Source organism: Pongo abelii, chromosome 15 (assembly GCF_028885655.2).
Source record: "Pongo abelii isolate AG06213 chromosome 15, NHGRI_mPonAbe1-v2.0_pri, whole genome shotgun sequence".
NCBI classification, from domain to species: domain Eukaryota; kingdom Metazoa; phylum Chordata; class Mammalia; order Primates; family Hominidae; genus Pongo; species Pongo abelii.
In genome coordinates, this window is record NC_072000.2 from 54,045,031 (window position 1) to 54,062,763 (window position 17,733).

At 48.1% G+C, this 17,733-nt stretch overlaps 1 protein-coding gene across 1 annotated transcript; it reads right to left on the reverse strand.

Moving 5' to 3' along the window:
• Nucleotides 1-283: 283 nt before the first annotated feature.
• On the reverse strand, nt 284-4,275 carry LOC100441727 (uncharacterized). Its single transcript, XM_054530988.2, has 3 exons — nt 3,775-4,275; nt 3,193-3,431; nt 284-2,518 (listed from the first exon to the last, which is right to left on the reverse strand). Exons 1-2 carry the CDS (start codon nt 4,273-4,275, stop codon nt 3,228-3,230), a joined length of 705 nt encoding a protein of 234 aa, XP_054386963.1. The 3' UTR covers nt 284-2,518; nt 3,193-3,227.
• Nucleotides 4,276-17,733: the final 13,458 nt, after the last annotated feature.

Genomic DNA, 17,733 nt, shown 5'->3' on the forward strand with positions numbered 1-17,733 from the left:
AATGGAAACGGGTTTTTACCAAGAAGCGCAAATCCAAATTACTCTTGTTTCTTTTTTATTTATTTATTTATTTTATTTTTTATTTTATTATTATTATTATTATTATACTTTAGGTTTTATGGTACATGTGCGCAACGTGCAGGTAAGTTACATATGTATACATGTGCCATGCTGGTGCGCTGCACCCACTAACTCATCATCTAGCATTAGGTATATCTCCCAATGCTATCCCTCCCCCCCTCCCTCCACCCCACAACAGTCCCCGAAGTGTGATGTTCCCCTTCCTGTGTCCATGTGTTCTCATTGTTCAATTCCCGCCTATGAGTGAGAATATGCGGTGTTTGGTTTTTTGTTCTTGCGATAGTTTACTGAGAATGATGATTTCCAATTTCATCCATGTCCCTCTTGTTTCTTATGTTAGCAGCTTCACACTCAGGAGTAAGCAGCAGCAGCCAAGGGGCACACAGAGCCACAGGCTAAACATGGTCCACAGCTTCCTGAAATCAAAGGGCTTCAAAGATTTGGAAGACACATTTCTTTTTATTTTTAAAGCAACCACACACCTATTCTGGAATAGTGTACAAAAATCACATAGGTCATTCCGACTCCTAACTGAATCCCCTCTTCCACCGTCAGAGGACAAGGGCACTTTTTGGTATGATGGAGAGAAGGGAGGGGGCGGGGTGGCCAGACAGACGGCTGGAGTGGAGGCGGGGGCACCAGGGTGAGGTGAAGGCAGAGGCACCACGGGAATGTAAACTGCAGGACGCATCCTGAGGCAGTCAGGGTTCGGGGCATTCTTGTGGGTGGTCACTTGGGCCCTAGATTAAAGGCAGAAACACAGAAATGCCTTGGGGGACATTGTAAACTTCAACAGCTCTATCTGTTGTTTCAGAAATGAGGGAGAAACATTCACCAGAAGCTTCAGACTGGGAGGAGACAGAATCTTTGAAGCAACCCAGGGGCTTCTTAGCTGCAGCGGTGTCTGCTTTGAAGTTCAGTCCACTCTCCCCAGGAAGCCAAGAGGCTCTCAAGTGCTTGCAGCAGAGAAGTTTCACAGAACAGAAAGAGCAGACAGAGGCACGCTGCGCCCTCCAGCACGGCTGCCTGGCAGGAAGCTTTGCTGAGTAACTTTGGTTTTAGTTGGAAACCTTCTGTCATGTTCCTGTTGGGGCAGGGTGGGGAGTGTGGGGGCACTGCGGCGGGTGGGTTAGATTTCCTCCTTCCACGCAGTGGACAGGGATGTGGGATGGGGGCATGAAGCCACGGACAAGTGGATAACCGACCTTGAGAAGATGTAGAGGTCACCACAGAGAGTTTCCAACTCACGAAACCATTTCTGCTATGGGGAGGACCAGGGACGCTGGCCTACGGAACAGGCCACTGGAGATTCCAGAGCAGAGCCCTGCCCAGGCCTCCAGACTTGTGGCTTTCATTATCCAGTTAGTCATAGGTTTACTGTCATCCAAGTTTAAGAAGCTTGACTGTGACCCATGTGCAAAAAAAGGTTGTTCAGGCTCTTTTTTTTTTTTTTTTTTTAAAGCCACTCTGGGCTGTTCAGCAGGCTGAGGCAGGATCCTCAGAGCCCACCAGCCCTGGAGAAGTGGGGACTGCCTACCTGCACTTTTCTTTTCTTTCTTAGGCACTTTTATCTTGAGCACAGAGCCTCAGGCATTGGCTAGTCCGGTTAGTCTGGAAAAACTTAAGAGCCAACAATTTATTTCTGCTCTGAGGGCAGTTTCACTAGCACAGAGCACATGGCGAGCAGAGCCCAGATTACAAGGCTGGGCGGGGTGGGGGCGGGGGTGCAGTTGAGGTGCTTCGGCTCTGACGGGCGCTGGGCTGCTCACCCAGTTTTACAGGGGAATTGGTAGGGCCCTGTCTCCCCTGGCCCCTGCCCATGCCCCGGGAGAAACGGGTATGTTTGGGTGGTACCCTCCTGCATGGGCAGAGGCAGGTGATTGTATCGCCAGCCCTGGAGCTCAGCGTTTACAGCTTGGGCTTCCATTTGGAGGAACCTGATCCTTGGACTTGAACACTCTGCTCTTTGTGTTTTGCACAACAGGAGAGTCCTGCTCCTCGCTTAGCTCAGCACAGCGAGTCCCCTGGCTTCAGCTTCCCTCCTGAGCACCTGATAGTTGTTGGTTTACTGTGACTCACTGCCATTATATCTGCCTGGGCTTATGTTTCCAGCGTCTCACCAGAGCTGTTGTGACCCATCTCCTGGGCAAAGCCTTCCACGCAGAGGCTGCTGGGCCAGCAGGAGAGGAGACCCAATCCATCCATCAGCATTTGAATAATTCCATCCACACATACTTCTCTTCCAAACACCCGGGCTATTTTCCTTTCCCTGAGCCATGCAAGCTCAAGGCACCAGCAGGGTTGCATGCTCTCAGGAGCAGGACAGGTCACATCAACTTGAGTGCTCCAGGAGCCCTGCCACAATGGTTTCTTTGTGAGGTCATCTTTGCAGCGGTTTCCTGAAGCTCTGGCCTCCTTCCTGGTATCTTCACACATTCTAGGTGTTTCAATTCAGTAAAAACATAAGGGCCTTTTGACTGCTCACTCCTGCACTTCACACCGGGAAGGACACAGAAGTCCCCAGAGAGTGCCCGGGACGACAAAATGTAGTTCAGAGGTATCTAAGGTGGGTTCCACCCAAAAGGGTCCCACAAAGAAAGAATTCCAGGGCCAATTAAATTTGGGGATCTGCATAGTCCATCTCTCTCTTGGTGATTCAAAACATATATTTATATATATTAAAGGTTCTGAGAAGTCCTGTAAGTAAATCCCGTTCCACTTTTTAACCCACCATCTCCCAAACCCAGCATGATACTGATATCAGCATGCTACTCTTTTCATATAACACCTACTTATATCTGAAGAACTAATTGATGTCTTTTGAGATATATTTTAGGAAATGATCTAACAGTGGTTTTCAACCTAAGGAAACACCTCACTAGAGAATGCTTGGGCACAGGAGGTGGCATTTTGGGTTGTCACAAAGATGGGGAGGTGCTACTTGCATTTCATACATAGGGGTTGTGGGGGCGGGGGCAGCTAGTGCTGTTACAGTGATGATGCAATGCGGCCCAATCCCAAGCGGGGTGGGGGGCACTGTCCTACCCTAAATGCCCACAACTCTCCCCACGCCACTCTCCCACCCCACTGAGAAGCAGTGGTTGGACCTACGCTCAGCATTGTGTTCCCAGGCCCTCTCTGCGGGTTCAAACGCCTCTTGATGTCCTCTTGGTCTCTGCCTCCTTGCTTCCTCTAGTTGGGATGCCTGCACGCTGGAGAGAGTTGGGTCTTTTGTGGCTTTTGTGGCTCTGGTCCCAGTAGGAGATGACAGACACAACCAGAGGGCAGGATTCCATGGTTCCACGGTTCCATCTACTCTGGAGGCGAAAAAGGGGTGTGTGAAGTGGTCCCTGGGAATAAAGAGAAAGCTGCTCACCTTTCTGAGAAACTTTTCACCTCTCAGGGAAAGGGGACCTGAGAGAAGCCTAAGAGAAAACTCCTGATGCTTAGCCAACTCCTTGAGAAGGAAAGTGAGAATGGAGGCTGAAGCCCCTTCCGTCCTTCCTGGTAACGTAGCGGAGACGCCAACACCCACGATCTGCAACTCAAAGTCAGGGATTCCGTGTCCCTGCTTGTGTCAACATAGAAAACGCCCATGGCAACGGGCAAATGCGGCCTGAAACGGCAGAGTGTGTGTTTCACAAAACAGGGGTGGCTCACGGCTGCAGCCGCCCGGGGAGGTCCTGGGCTTGCCTTCGAGGGGCTGGTCCTCGGGGGTGGATGCAGCTTTGCGGGGCTGGCTCCACATCGCGCCGCGGCGGTTTGGGCGCGGGAGCAGCCCTGCAGGGAGGCGCCGCCGGGTGGGCCGCGGAGATAGCTGCAGGGCGGGGCCCCCGGGGGCGCGGGGACGCCCAGCGGCCGGATATCAGCTGCCACGCCCGCGTGGGCGGGGAAAAGAGCAATTTGACTTTGGACGGACAGGTGAGATGCGGGGAGGAAATCCACCACCGGCCTCCGGCGACTCCTGTCCTGCGCGCAGCGGAGGCAGCGAAGCCCGTGAACACCCCCGAGCCCGGTGCGCGCCGAGCAGTTCTCCGCACCTCCGGTAAAGGTGCAGGACTGGGTGATGGTCTCTGCAGCAGTCAGAAAGCTCCTCTCCCAGCCCAGGAACGTCTGCAATAAATTGCTTCCATGTGCAGGCTTCCCGCTCCCTCTTTCTCTCTCAGGGTTAATGTGGGAAAAGGGAAGTGGCATTTTTTTTTTTAATTTTGAAAATTAGCTTTAGGGCAAAGTCCTGCCAAGTGTGTAGTTTAATACCCCATTTTATAGGTGAGGACACAGCTCCGGTGAGATCAGATTCCAGGTCACACTGCTGGTGCGCCGCCAAACCAGGTGGAGAACCCTGGTGCCTCCGCTCCTTGGGCATTTTGACTCCAGCTTTCATGATTGTTTTCCCTTCTTTAATACCCACTACAGGAAAAATTTTGCTGCTGTTTCCCTCTGTTAAGAATTATTAAAACTTGGAGGAGGGGAAGCAAAAAGTTCTTTCAATATTAAAGCACTGTCTAACAAGCCCATCTGAGAGTCATTTGGCTATCTAGGGGAAGGTGGCTTTGACTTATTTTTTACTATAAAATAGAGTCCAAACATTCTTAACTCTGAAATTAGTTAGGCCAGGAGCCCGGGCTCATGCCTGTAACCCTAGTACTTTGGAGGCCAAGATGGAAGGATTGCTTGAGGCCAGGAGTTCAAGACTAGTGTGAGCAACATAGCAAGATTCCCATTATCGATTTTAAAAAAGAAAATAAAATAACATGAGATAGTACTGTGTAGAAACTATTAAAATGTAAGTGCTGTCTGGGTACGGGAGCTCACGCCTATAATCCCAGCACTTTGGGAGGCTGAGGAGGGCTTGAGCTCAAGAGTTTGAGACCAGCCTGTGCAACATGGCGGCAAAACCCCTTCTCTACAAAAAATACAAAAATTAGCTGGGCATGGTGGTGTGAGCCTGTAGTCCCAGCTACTCTGGATGCTGAGGTGGGAGGATGGCTTGAGCCTAGGAGGTGGAGGTTGCGGTAAACCAAGATCATGCTACTGCACTCCAGCCTGGGGGACAGAGTCAGATACTGTCTAAAAAAAAAAATGGTAAGTGTTTTTCTGTTCTACAGAGATGCAAATGATTCCTATCTGGTCAGATAAATTACCCCAAAGGTTATAGTTTTGCTGCCCTGTAGCACATTAGCCAGTTTAGTATCTAACTTTGTGATCTTACGTCAGCATTCCTTTTCGTTCTCTGAGTACACAAAATCTTTATTCTCGTAATATCTTTGAACCAGTGTTGCCACCTTGCAAAGTCCCTTATGAATGAGTTACCTACTTCACTGATACATACTCACCCTATCTTGTCAAGGCTTCATATTCCTTTCCCTGTATAGTCCCCACAAATATACAATATCAGCTTTCAATGCACACCAAGCGCCCATTATTGATTCTTTGTCCCAAGTGGCTCCTCTGGAGCATATGCATGACATCAGGGGGACATAGGGCTTTTAATTGTCAAAAGTGTATAAACTCAGCACGTTATTCCAAATAATCTCTGCCCCTGCTCCCTCACATTTTGATCATGCTGTATCTGTGATCTGGGGCTGGGGACTCTGGCCCTCAAGATGCCTACAACGCTCTCGGCCCCTGCTAAGAGCCTCTGCCCACACACGGGGTCATGCGCATAACCCTAGAACTCTGGGCACGGCTAGATGAACTGTGGCATGCACCTGATCCAGGCAGCAGCCCACTTCCCGGTTGGTCAGCCAGTGAAGGAAGGCTCAGCCCCACCAGGCCAGTGAGATTCTCTGTCTTGGCAAATTGCTTAAAGACTTAATAGTAAAGGAGAAAGAGATAAAGCAGGCACCTGAGGCCCCGAAGCAGCAGACACTTAAATAAGCAGCAGGAAGAAGGTCCTGGCAGAGACAGAACACCTGAGTTTTCCACATGGCGCACAGAGCTTGGAGGCACAGAGGGACGGGCCCCGCTACTGAGTGGCAAGAAGACGAAATGTCTGTGTCATAGAACTGTGTGTGATCTTGAAAGACCTCTCGGTTCGTGAATGGCATCTTGGGTTCTGTCAGGCTCCACACAGGTTCTACTGCTCCTCTTCCTCCAACAGGCTGAGCTGTGTGACTTTTCCAGGGTTGCCATCCGACCTGTCATTTGGTCTGTGGCCCTTAGTTTCTTATCCACATATGGCTGTAAAAGAAACTCCACAATCCTGGAGGGAACTCAGTGGGTCCCTTCTTCCAATCCAAAAACCTCAACTCACTCTTTTACTTTTTCTAATAACTTAATAAGTTAAATAATAGTAAAAGAATTGTTACCTTTGTTCAGCCAACTCTTTCCAGGCTCATCAACGATTTTCTAGGAAAGAATGTTTCCTTGGTTAGACCTGCCCTTCCTCTCTGTCTCTCTCCATTCATGTTTGAGCATTCATTCATTCTCCCCACAAGCACATCATGGATTCTAAAATGAAGAAGGCAATATTCGTACTTTGAAGACGCTCACATCTTGCATGTGCAGTGTTACAAGAGTGGGGTGGGTGCAGGAGTGAAATGGGAGGCCGTGTCCCGAGATGGGGTCACCAGAACCTGGAGTGACAAGGAGGGGGTGGGGAGAGGAGCTTTTCCTCCTGGCTTTCCCACAAACACTGACTTTCATGCCTCTGGCCTGGAACCACATGTAACCAAAGCCATATGTTCAACTTGCGTTAATTAAATGGTGGCCTCAGCAACATTTCTGGTGCTGCTTCTGTTGCTTTGGCATTACGATGTCTTCAATATTTGTTACTGTGTGTCATTTGTCATGTTTAACCCAGTGGCTCAGATTCTATTTGTTTGTAAAACTTAAATGTTGAGAGACTTCTATTCTTGATTTTTTAAAAAATAAAAATTATTTTTGGTTTATTCCATGAGAACATATCTTCTATAGGTTGAACCTCCGAGGGTCTTCCTTCTTGATTTTTCTGGGAGATGACTGTAATTTTTTTTTTTTTTTTTTTTTTTGAGACGGAGTTTCATTCTTGTTGCCCAGGCTGCTGGAGTACAATGGTGTGATCTCGGCTCACCGCAACCTCTGCCTCGCTGGTTCAAGGGATTCTCCTGCCTCAGCCTCCCAAGTAGTTGGGACTACAGATGCGTGCCACCACGCCCAGCTAATTTTTGTATTTTTAGTAGAGATGGGGTTTCACCATGTTGGTCAAGCTGGTCTTGAACTCCTGACCTCAGGTGATCCACCTGCCTCAGCCTCCCAAAGTGCTGAGATTACAGGCGTGAGCCACCGTGCCCGGTGTAATCTTAACTGCTTTTAGGAAATGGTGTAAGAAAAGGCTGTGCCATAAACTCAAAATCTTACTAATCCCCAGTTCTCAGCCTCAAACCGAAGAAAATATTACATTTCCAGTCTAGTTTCTAATCCCAAGTATCCAGGCACCAAGGATGGCAGGAAAAGGGAAAAGGCGGTACCTTAAACGAGGGAAGGACATCTCAGTCTTGGCCAGTTCTTACTCTTCCCAGGGGCCACCCTCAAGCCCCACCCTGAGCAGGTAAGTGAGTCAGGCAGGCAGCCTGGGAGGATGTGTGGGAGGGAATCCAACAGTGTTCTCCAGGCTGCAAGAGCTGGGCAGACACAATGGTGCTGCAGCCCTGGCCTGTGTTTTTCTTTCCCACAAAGACCAACACCGGTGCCGCTGACATCATGACAGGTTTGATCATTTTTATTTTGCGGTGATGGTGGTGTCATGGTGATGAAGAGTCCTGTGAGCTTGTGCAGGTCCCCTCAACTGCAGGCTGTCCAGGCTTTCTCCTCTACAGTAAGGACAAGGAGAATGGCTGCTTCCTAAGGTGATGGCGAGGTAGGATGAGGAGTGTAAACTGCTCCCAGTGGTAACTATGGGTATGATTTCCTTTGGGGAGAAGACAGAGAGTGCCCTTCTGATCCTCCCAGCTGTAAATTTGGGCTGGGGCAACTTCTAGACACAAACAGGGCACTCCTGGCTATGGGGCCTCAATGTTTTCCTTGAGGTGGAGTATCTAGGCATTTCCCTGAGGTTTCTGATGCCTGGGCAGGGTGGGGTGGGGTGTGGCTGGTTCTGACAGCTGTTCCCCACCCAGCTTTGTGCCCTGGGGAGGGAGATCTACCTGCACATCCTGCTGCACTGGATCTGCAGGGAGCTGGGGCTGCCCTTGGACACCTCAGGCACAGGCCCTCATCCTCTGCCTAACTGCTCTTTACACCCATCCCTTGTGTCCAGGGAGATTTTGCCACGCTTTCAAAAAAGAAATGATTATTCAGAAGGCATTCTTCTGTATATTTCCTTTTTTTTTTTTGAGATGGAGTTTTGCTCTGTCACCAGGTTGGAGTGCAGTGGCGTGATCTCGGCTCACTGCAAGCTCCGCCTCCCGGGTTCACGCCATTCTCCTGCCTCAGCCTCCTGAGTAGCTGGGACTACAGGTGCGTGCCACCACACCCAGCTAATTTTTTTATTTTTAGTAGAGATGGGGTTTCACCCTGTTGGCCAGGATGGTCTTAATCTCTTGACCTCGTGATCTGCCCGCCTCAGCCTCCCAAAGTGCTGGGATTACAGGCGTGAGCCACCGCGCCTGGCCGCATTGCTGTATATCTTGCAAGCAGACACACTGACTGCCTTTTATTTGATCATCTTTCCAAGGATGCAGGTATAGCATGTATGCTTGGAAAATAGAGATGCTGTTTCTCCAGAGAAAGGGGGAGCTTGCTTGCATTCTTCTATGTAGTTCTAAGGCCCCTGCTCCACTGTACAGCAAGTGGCCACACCCTTAGCATCTTCCTACACCCTTAGCATCTTCCTTGCCTAACCCAGACCCTTACAGCACTCAGCTTGGAAAAGACCCTTACAGCGCTCAGCTGGGTGCCATGATTATGCCTGTAATCTCAGCACTTAGGGACGCCAAGGTGGGTGGATCGCTTGAGCCTAGGAGTTTGAGACCAGCCTGGGCACCATGGCAAAACGCCATCTCTAAAAAAAAAAAAAAACACACACACACAAAAATTAGCCAGGCATGGGGATGCACCTGTAGTCCCAGCTACGGGGGAGGTTGCTGCAGTGGGAGGATTGCCTGAACCCAGGGAGGTCGAGGCTGCAGTGGGCTGTGATGGTGCCACTGCACTCTATCTTGGGCGACAGAGTGAGACCCTGTCTCAAATGAAAACAAAATTTCAAAAAAAAAAAAAAAAAAAAAGAATGCATTCTTGCCCTTAGAGGCTCCATCCTCCCCTCCCTCTTCTGGTTTCTCTTCCTATGTCTCTGCTGTGTGTGTCTCTTTAATAAAGAACACTGAAATTAGTAAGCCAGGTTTGCCTCCTGGGCAGGAATTATGAAATCCAGGTGGCCTTGGTTGTAATAGGTGGAAAAAAAAAAAAAAAACCTTTATTTTGTCTGCTTAGTGTTGTCCTGGCTTTTCTTTGCATATTCCGTCCCCCTACCCCCAAAACTCACTGTGCTGTTCTGGTGAGGCTGACCCCACCCAGATTCAGGACTGACCCAGGCCTGGCCAATCAACAAGGCCTTCAGGGACTGGTACATGTCAGTTAAATGAGTCAGTCCCAGGACTCTTTGTATATATATGTATGTAATATTTGTAACTATTGGGAAAGTGTCTAGCTTTCCACAGGAACTTCTAACCTGTTCAATTGTGACCCTAAGGATGCCGGTAGCCATCTTGCCACTCTCGGGAGAGGAAGCGCCACAGAGACAAGGCATCTCTGAGAGCTGAGTCCTGATGACCGGTCCAAGCACCCGAATTCAGCAGTATGTGAAGCCCCTGAGCTTCCAGTTATATGTGCTGATGAATTATCTTTTTTGCTGAAGTCCATTTGAATTGGAGTTTATATCATTTGCAATTTAAAGAGAACTGATCACCAGCTGGCTCAAGTCTGAAGTATAAACTGGTTTCTAGCAATCAAAAGCAATGTGTGACCAGTACAGTGGCACCAGCCTGTAATCCCAGCACTTTGAGAGGCTGAGGAGGGAGGATCACTTGAGGCCAGCAGTTTGAGACCAGCCTGGGCAACATAGCTGGACCCCTATCTCTAAAAATACATAAATTAAAAATAATTTTTTTTTTTTTTGTGACGGAGTTTCACCTTTGTCACCCAAGCTGGAGTGCAATAGCACGTTCTCGGCTCGCTGCAAATCTCCGCCTCTCGAGTTCAAGCAATTCTTCTGCCTCAGCCTCCGGAGTAGCTGGGATTACAGGCATGCACCACCACGCCCAGCTAATTTTTTTGTATTTTTAGTAGAGACAAGGTTTCACTATGTTGGCCAGGCTGTTCTCGAACTCCTGACCTCAGGTGATCAGCCTGCCTCAGCCTCCCAAAGTGTTGGGATTACAAGCATGAGCCACCACACCCAGCCAAAAATAAAATTTTTAAATAAAATAAAATTTTTAAAAAGCAAGGTATTTCTGCCAGGCATGGTAGCTCATGCCTGTAATCCCAAGCACTTTGGGAGGCTGAGGCAGGCGAATCATGAGGTCAGGAGATCGAGACCATCCTGGCTAACACGGTGAAACCCCGTCTCTAATAAAAATACAAAAAATTAGCCGGGTGTGGTGGCGGGCGCCACTTATAGTCCCAGCTACTCGGGAGGCTGAGGCAGGAGAATAGCTGGAACCCGGGAGGCGGAGCTTGCAGTAAGCCAAGATCATGCCACTGCACTCCAGCGTGGGCGACAGAGCGAGACTCCGTCTCAAAAAACGAAAGTAAAGAAGAAAAGAAAAAAGAAAAAACACTGCCTTCCACTTTTTCCGTCTTTATTAAAACCATTCCCCTTCCTTCATCATAGCTAGGTAGGTGATCTGTCTTCACTGTGCTTTTAGCAACACGGCCTTGAAAAAGAGACTCTGAGAGACTCCCTCCAGTCATGCAGAATTTTGGGACAATAGTGAGGTTTTCTCCCCAGGGATCCCTTCCATGTTTGAATTTCCCCACTCCAAGAGTTGTTCAGCAGGGGCCATGGGGACTGGCGTCTGGATCCCGACCCATACTTGGAGTAAGTTTTCCACTTTCGGAAGTCTCCCAGTCTTCAGGCTGAAGTTCACTTCAGTGGGGCAGGCAACCGCATGCCCTACCTAGGTGCCAGTGAGAATTGGATTCAGCTTTTAAAGACCCCACTCTCTGCCGCCAAACGGTGTAAACAAAGATAGAAGTGTATTTCCTTCTCAGGTGAATGAAGTCTGGACTTAGTCTTCCTGAGGTTGTCATGAACCCGGATCTCTTTATCCTGCTTTCTCCCTATCCTCGGCGTTTGGCATAAACTTTCCATGACTCCTTTCCCTCCCCTCTTCTCTCCCCACACTGCGAATGCCACTCTCACTTACTTCATCGGCTGGAACACGGAGACTCCACCAGCGAGGGAGGCTGGAAAAGGCATTCTTCATTCTGAGTGCCAGTTTCATGTTGGGGGCCCATCACTAAGGAAGAAGAGCAGAATGGATATTTGGGGGATACTAGGAGTTCTCTGACCTCTCATGCCACTCTGTGATGTGCCGCAGCAAAAATCCTCACTGGAATAGCTCCAGTGCTGGTGATGCCAATGAAGGCCACTGTGGAAAAGAATAATTAATTCCAGACACATCAGTAAAGACACCCTCCTGTTATAAATGCTGAGAGAATGGCTTGGGACCACCTGGGGTCATTCTCCATCCTGACCATTTAGAGATCACTACCCTCAGGGAGTAAGGTCTCAAATCCCATTTCAATGCCTCATGAACAGCTGGACTTACAAGGATTTAGGCCCGCAGAAACATTTTAGGAAACTTCCAGGGAGTCAGAGATCAGGCAAGGGAGCTGCGTCCCTACATGACCCCATCTCAGCTGAGATGAGACAATAGCGGCTTTCTTCGTGAAAAACTAAAGTGGGAAATGTTTCTTGATATGTTTCACTACCAGTCGATATAGAGGGTCCGTTTATGAATAAGAGAATTGTGGAATTCCACACAAGGTTGTTGGATCTCAGAGCTCCTTCTGCAGCTCAGGAGCACTGTAACTGGATTCTCCAAACACTGCTTTTGCAGGTCATTAACAACCATGTGACAAAACTATCTTTAGGGAAGGAACCCAACCTCAACACCTCAACATTCACTAGTTAACACTTGCAGAGTGCTTAAAGTGCTGGTTGGAGCATGGTAGGGGCTCAGCAAATATTAGTGAAACACGTGCCTGGACATTCTGGGTAAGAGAAGCCATTATTATTAGATATTTATGGTGCATTTACTATGTATAAGGGATATAAGCACTCTGAAGGATCACAGAGATAAAAAAGACATTGTCTTTGCCCTCAAGGAGTTTACAATCTAATAAAGAAAATAAGAGGCCGGGCGCAGTGGCTCACGCCTGTCATCCCAGCACTTTGGGAGGCTGAGGTGGGTGGATCACAAGGTCAGGAGATCGAGACCATCATGGCTAACATGGTGAAACCCCGTCTCTAATAAAAATACAAAAAATTAGCCAGGCGTGGTGGTGGGCGCCTATAGTCCCAGCTACTCGGGAGGCTGAGGCAGGAGAATGGCGTGAACCCGGGAGGCGGAGCTTGCAGTGAGCCGAGATCATGCCACTGGACTCCAGCCTGGGTGACGGAGCGAGACTCCGTCTTAAAAAAAAAAAAAAAAAAAAAGAAGAAAGAAAGAAAGAAAATAAGAATTATTTCAAAGGGTTGTTTATTTCATGTCAGTTTCTAAAACCAAAGCAAAAAATAATCAGGGTAAGAATCTGGGTTCCTGCCTCCCACAATTTATAATTCTACATGTCTTTTTTTTTTTTTTTTAGCAAGTTTATTAAGAAAGTAAAGGCATAAAGAATGGCTACTCCATAGGCAGAGCGCCTATAATTGTGTCTTTGAAGAGGCTGGTTTTAATTTTTATTTTCTTTTATTTGTTTAGTTTTAGAGATGGGGGTCTTGCTGTGTTGCTCAGGCTGGTCTCAAACTCCTAGCTTCAACCAGTCCTCCTGCCCTGGCCTTCTAAAGTGCTGGGATTACAGGCATGAGCCACTGTGCTCAGCTAAGGCTGGTTTTAAAATCCTCTTATTTCTCCTAGAAGATGGTGAGGATGTGACGTGGGTCACGTGGGCCAGGCTAGTGGGGTCATGGGCAGCACACTGTCCTTGGAAACAGCAGCAGTGGTGCCTCCTGTTTTTTCCTGTCACCTCTTGCTTCCTAGCTGAGCCTCTGCCTCAGTGTCCCCTCTCCAAGATGAGACAACTGCATGTGTGTCCTGCAGCTCCCTCCCTCCCTTGCACTCCTAGCTGCTAGAAGCAGTCATATCTGTGAATCACATAGAGCTTCCTGACATCTGGTCTTACATCAAATCTTTCTTGGCAATATAAAAGTGAAACATCCAGTTTTTCAAACTGGCTGTTTTGTTTTGAATTCATCTTCAGATGAGCTTTTCTCAGGAGAAATGAGGAGTGGGGGACAGAGAGCAGAATAAAATGCCCACAGGAGAGTAAAACAAGATGCCAGAAGACCAGGAGGAAGACCACAGATTTCCAGAGCCTGATCCTCTGCCACCAGACCCTGAGGGCAGCTCTTTGATTTCTGGGCACTCGTGTCCTCCATTCCATGCCTTCGGCAGTCACCACCCCAACCCTGGGGTCGTGCTCCTCCACACTGCACAGCAATTTTACTGCCTAGCAAAGTATGGCCCAGATCAACGGGGGCTTCAAAACCATCCACACTTACGTTTCATTCATTCATTTGCTAATTTATTCATTCTATATTCATTCAACACTCATTGAGCTCCAGTAGGTGTCATCTAGAAGTCTTGTCTCCATTTGTTATCAGCAAGGGTATCACCTTTTCTATACAATGAGTCTCATTTCCCAAGAGTGGTTTTGGATTTGAAAGCAGATGTTACTCAGAACCTTTTCTGAGGGCAGGGTCTCAGCTCCTCAGGGAGGCCCCCAGTTCTCCAAAGGAGCCTTATACATCTTTGGCCCAGGTTAGCATCCATCTCCCTGCACATCCTCACTGATATTAAAAAGGATCAAAGCATCTTTGGACAGTCCCGGGTTGTCTCCAAGGAAATCAGAGGCACCTGGATGTAACTAACAAAGACTCTTTGTGTCAGTGGGGCTGAGTCACCTGACAGGTCTGAAATGTAACTTCCTCCTCTGGGGCCAGGAGAATGGAATCTGAAAGGCTAGAAGGATAGATCAAAATGAAGATAAAATTTTAAAGGAATGAAAGTAGAGTTTTGTACTTAGCGATTAAAAGAAGAAAAGAAATGACGAAGGAAAAAGGAATCCCATTTGACGGTGTTGTATGTGAAACTGACTTAGAGATTTTGGTTGACTGCAAACTCAAGGTGGACTAAGGCCTGATGTGGCAGCTGGAAACCTGAATGGACTTTGATTGTGTCACAGAGTCAGGAGCGTCTAGTGAGGAGACAGTAGCCCCCTGGGTTTGTCACAGGTCAGGCCATTTGTAAAATATTAGGCTTAGTTGTGGGTCTATGTTTTAAGATACATTTTAACAAACTGGAAGGACCCCCAGAGAAAGGTGGTATAAGTGTGGGAACCACACCGCACAAGAAGCCACTCATGTTCATCTATAAAAATGATTTATGGACATGACAACCTTCTTAAAATATCTGATTGTCAAGATGTAAAAGGGAGCCTGGAGAACTGAAGGCTGAGAAGGACTTCATTCTCAGATTGTGGGAGAGGCCTTCTGACGTGGATTTCCACGACCTCTGGCCACTTCACCTCACAATTTGGTCTGCATCTTCCTCTTTCCCTTCATGTCCTCCTGTCTTAGAGGAAGAATCATTCCTCCTCCTTCCAGAGGCTGACCTCATCCTCTCCCATCTCCTGCAGAACATGCCCTGCTAATTACCATCCCCTCCAGAATCCTTTATTTTTCTTTCTTTCCATAAGCCCACAAATATGAGGGAGATGATGAGTTAGGTACTTATTACATGCCAGGTGCATAGTAATTAATCTGCCTTATCTTGATTAATCTCCTCAAACCAATCCAATGAAGTAGGTGACATCCTCTCCATTTACAGATGAAGAAACAGAGGTTAGCTGGGTGTGGTGGCTCATGCCTGTAATCCCAGCACTTTGAGAGGCCAAGGTGGGCAGATCACTTGAGGCCAGGAGTTTAAGACCAGCCTGGCCAACATGGTAAAACCCCCTCTCTACAAAAAATACAAAAATTAGCCAGGTGTGGTGGTGCACACCTGTGACTCCAGCTACTCAGTAGGCTGAGGCATGAGAATTGCTTGAACCTGGGAGGTGGAGGCTGCAGTGAACTGAGACCCACCACTGTATTCCAGCCTAAGCAACACAGCAAGACTCTGAAAAAAAGAGAAAGAAAGAAAGGAAGGAAGGAAGGGGAAAGGAAAGGAAGACAGAAAGGGAGGAAGGAAGGAGAAAGAAAGAGAAGAAGGAAAGAAAGAAAGAAGAAAGAGGAAGGAAGGGAAAGAAAGGAAAGGAAGACAGAAAGGGAGGAAGGAAGGGAGGAAGGAAGGAGAAAGAAAGAGAAAGAGAAGAAGGAAAGAAGAAAGAAAGAAAAGAAAGAAAAAGAAAGAAAAGAAAGAAAAAGAAAGGAAGAAAAAAGAAAGAAAGAAAAGAGAAAGAAGCTGCAAGGAGTTCAGTGACATTTCCAAGCTCACCCAAGTGAGCTTGGCCAAGTTTGAAACTTGAAGAGTGCTTTAAGTGCTGGATGGACTCAATTCCAGGTCCATCTGCCATTAAAACCCCCAGGCTCACTTGCTTCCAGGCTTTAAACGTGCTCCTCCATTCCCAGCCAAGTGCCTTTAAAGAAGGCTCTCTCTGTGGATCTACCTTCTCACCTCTCATCCACTCAGCCTGCTGCAGCCTGCTTTCTGCCCTAACCCTCTGCAGAAACGGCCTGCAGAAGGTCATCGGTGACCTAGGTTAATCCCATCAGCCTCTCCTCAGTTCTCACCCCACATGGCCTTTTGTGGCATTGACATTGCTGGCCATACTCATCTTCCCCTACCCTCCACCCTCTGCCACATCTGGCTGAGCCCCTTTCTCTCACCACTTCACCTCTCATCCTATAATCCCCACCTCAGGTCCCTCCTTCCAGGTGTCATTGGCCCTTTTAAAGGACCTGAGGACTCAGCTAAAGTTGGAAATCAGGAATCTGTGTGTGGGACTTCCCTGGTAGGGTAGGGGTGCTATGGGTCTAAATGTGTCCCCTTCAAATTCACATGTTGAAGCTTAAATGCCAATGGAATAGTATTAAGAGGGGGGCCTTTTGAAGGTGATTAAGTCATGATTCCTCATGAATGGGACTAATGACCTCATAAAAGAGGTCCTATGGAGCCTCTTTTGCCCTTCCCTCTCTTCTGCCATGTGAGGACACAGCAGTCATCTCTGTCTTCCTTCTCTGCCATGTAATGACACAGCAAGAAGTTGCCATATGAGGGACAGGCCCTCACAGACACTGAATCTGCTAGTGCCTTGATCTTGGACTTCCCAGCCTCTAGAGCTATGAGAAAATAAACCTCTGTTCTTTATAAATTACCCAGTCTGTGGTATTTTGTTGTAACAGGCCAACAGACTAAGACAAGGGGTAAGATATGGGGTGCAGTTCCAATGACCCAACTGTCCTCACACCTATATTGGATGGAGTTATAAAGGGTGAGGAAGAATTATAGGTCAGAAACAAAGGGGCCAGAGGTGGGGATTGGTATTGTCTCAAAAAGCAGAGACAGCTAGCTGGGCAGAAGACAGTGGATAGAGAGTGAGATGGTGAAGTTCAAGGAGAAAGCAGGCTGAGGCCCTGGGAGAGGGTGGCCATGATACAGAAAAGGCATTACAGATGTCACTGGAATTACAGATGTCAAGGAATTAAGACTCTAGATAGTTGGCCGGTTCATCGACCCAGACTCTGAAATCCCCTAAAATCATAACAGCAGGTGGATTTCACTTCCGTAACTTGTGTCCACATCTCATGTGAAGCTGTGTCCTCAGCAGCAATAAGATTTTGCATTCCCTAGGGCTTATCTTCCATTTTCCAGTTTGCCCAGAGCTCAGCATCCCTACTCCAGTTAAGAAGGACCACAGATGCAATGCTGTACTGAGTAGGGTAACTTCAGGGATGCCCTTCCCACAATATACCCATTGGGGGTCCTGAGGCCACTCAGATAAGCACTTATTGAAAGAAGAGATTAATTCATTTCCTGTGTGTCTTTTTTTTTTTTTTTTTTTTTTTTGAGATGTAGTCTTGCTGTGTTGCCCAGGCTAGAGTGCAGTGGCGCGATCTCGGCTCACTGCAAGCTCCGCCTCCTGGGTTCATGCCATTCTCCTGCCTCAGCCTCCCGAGTAGCTGGATCTACAGGTGCCCACCACCATGCCTGGCTAATTTTTTTTATATTTTTAGTAGAGACGGGGTTTCACCATGTTAGCCAGGATGGTCTCGATCTCCTGACCTTGTGATCCGCCCGCCTCGGCCTCCCAAAGTGCTGGGATTACAGGTATGAGCCACTACGCCCAGCCTCCTGTGTGTCTTATTCCAATTCAATTCAGCAGCATTCTTTGAACCCCTACTGATACCAGGCTCTATGTGATGGATTAAGACAGCTCACAATGAGAAAAGGGGCAGAGGGATAGCCTGCTGCCCGGGCGCTGATGTCCTCATTGATTCTCAGTTAG

What these genes read in the sequence shown, in the direction of transcription:
- LOC100441727 (XM_054530988.2), bottom strand. Translation starts at nt 4,275, where the DNA reads ATGCCACTTCCCTTTTCCCACATTAACCCTGAGAGAGAAAGAGGGAGC. An exon ending in CGAGGACCAGCCCCTCGAAG is followed by an intron (nt 3,432 to 3,774) that starts GCAAGCCCAGGA and finishes CTTTATTCCCAG; the next exon opens with GGACCACTTCACACACCCCT.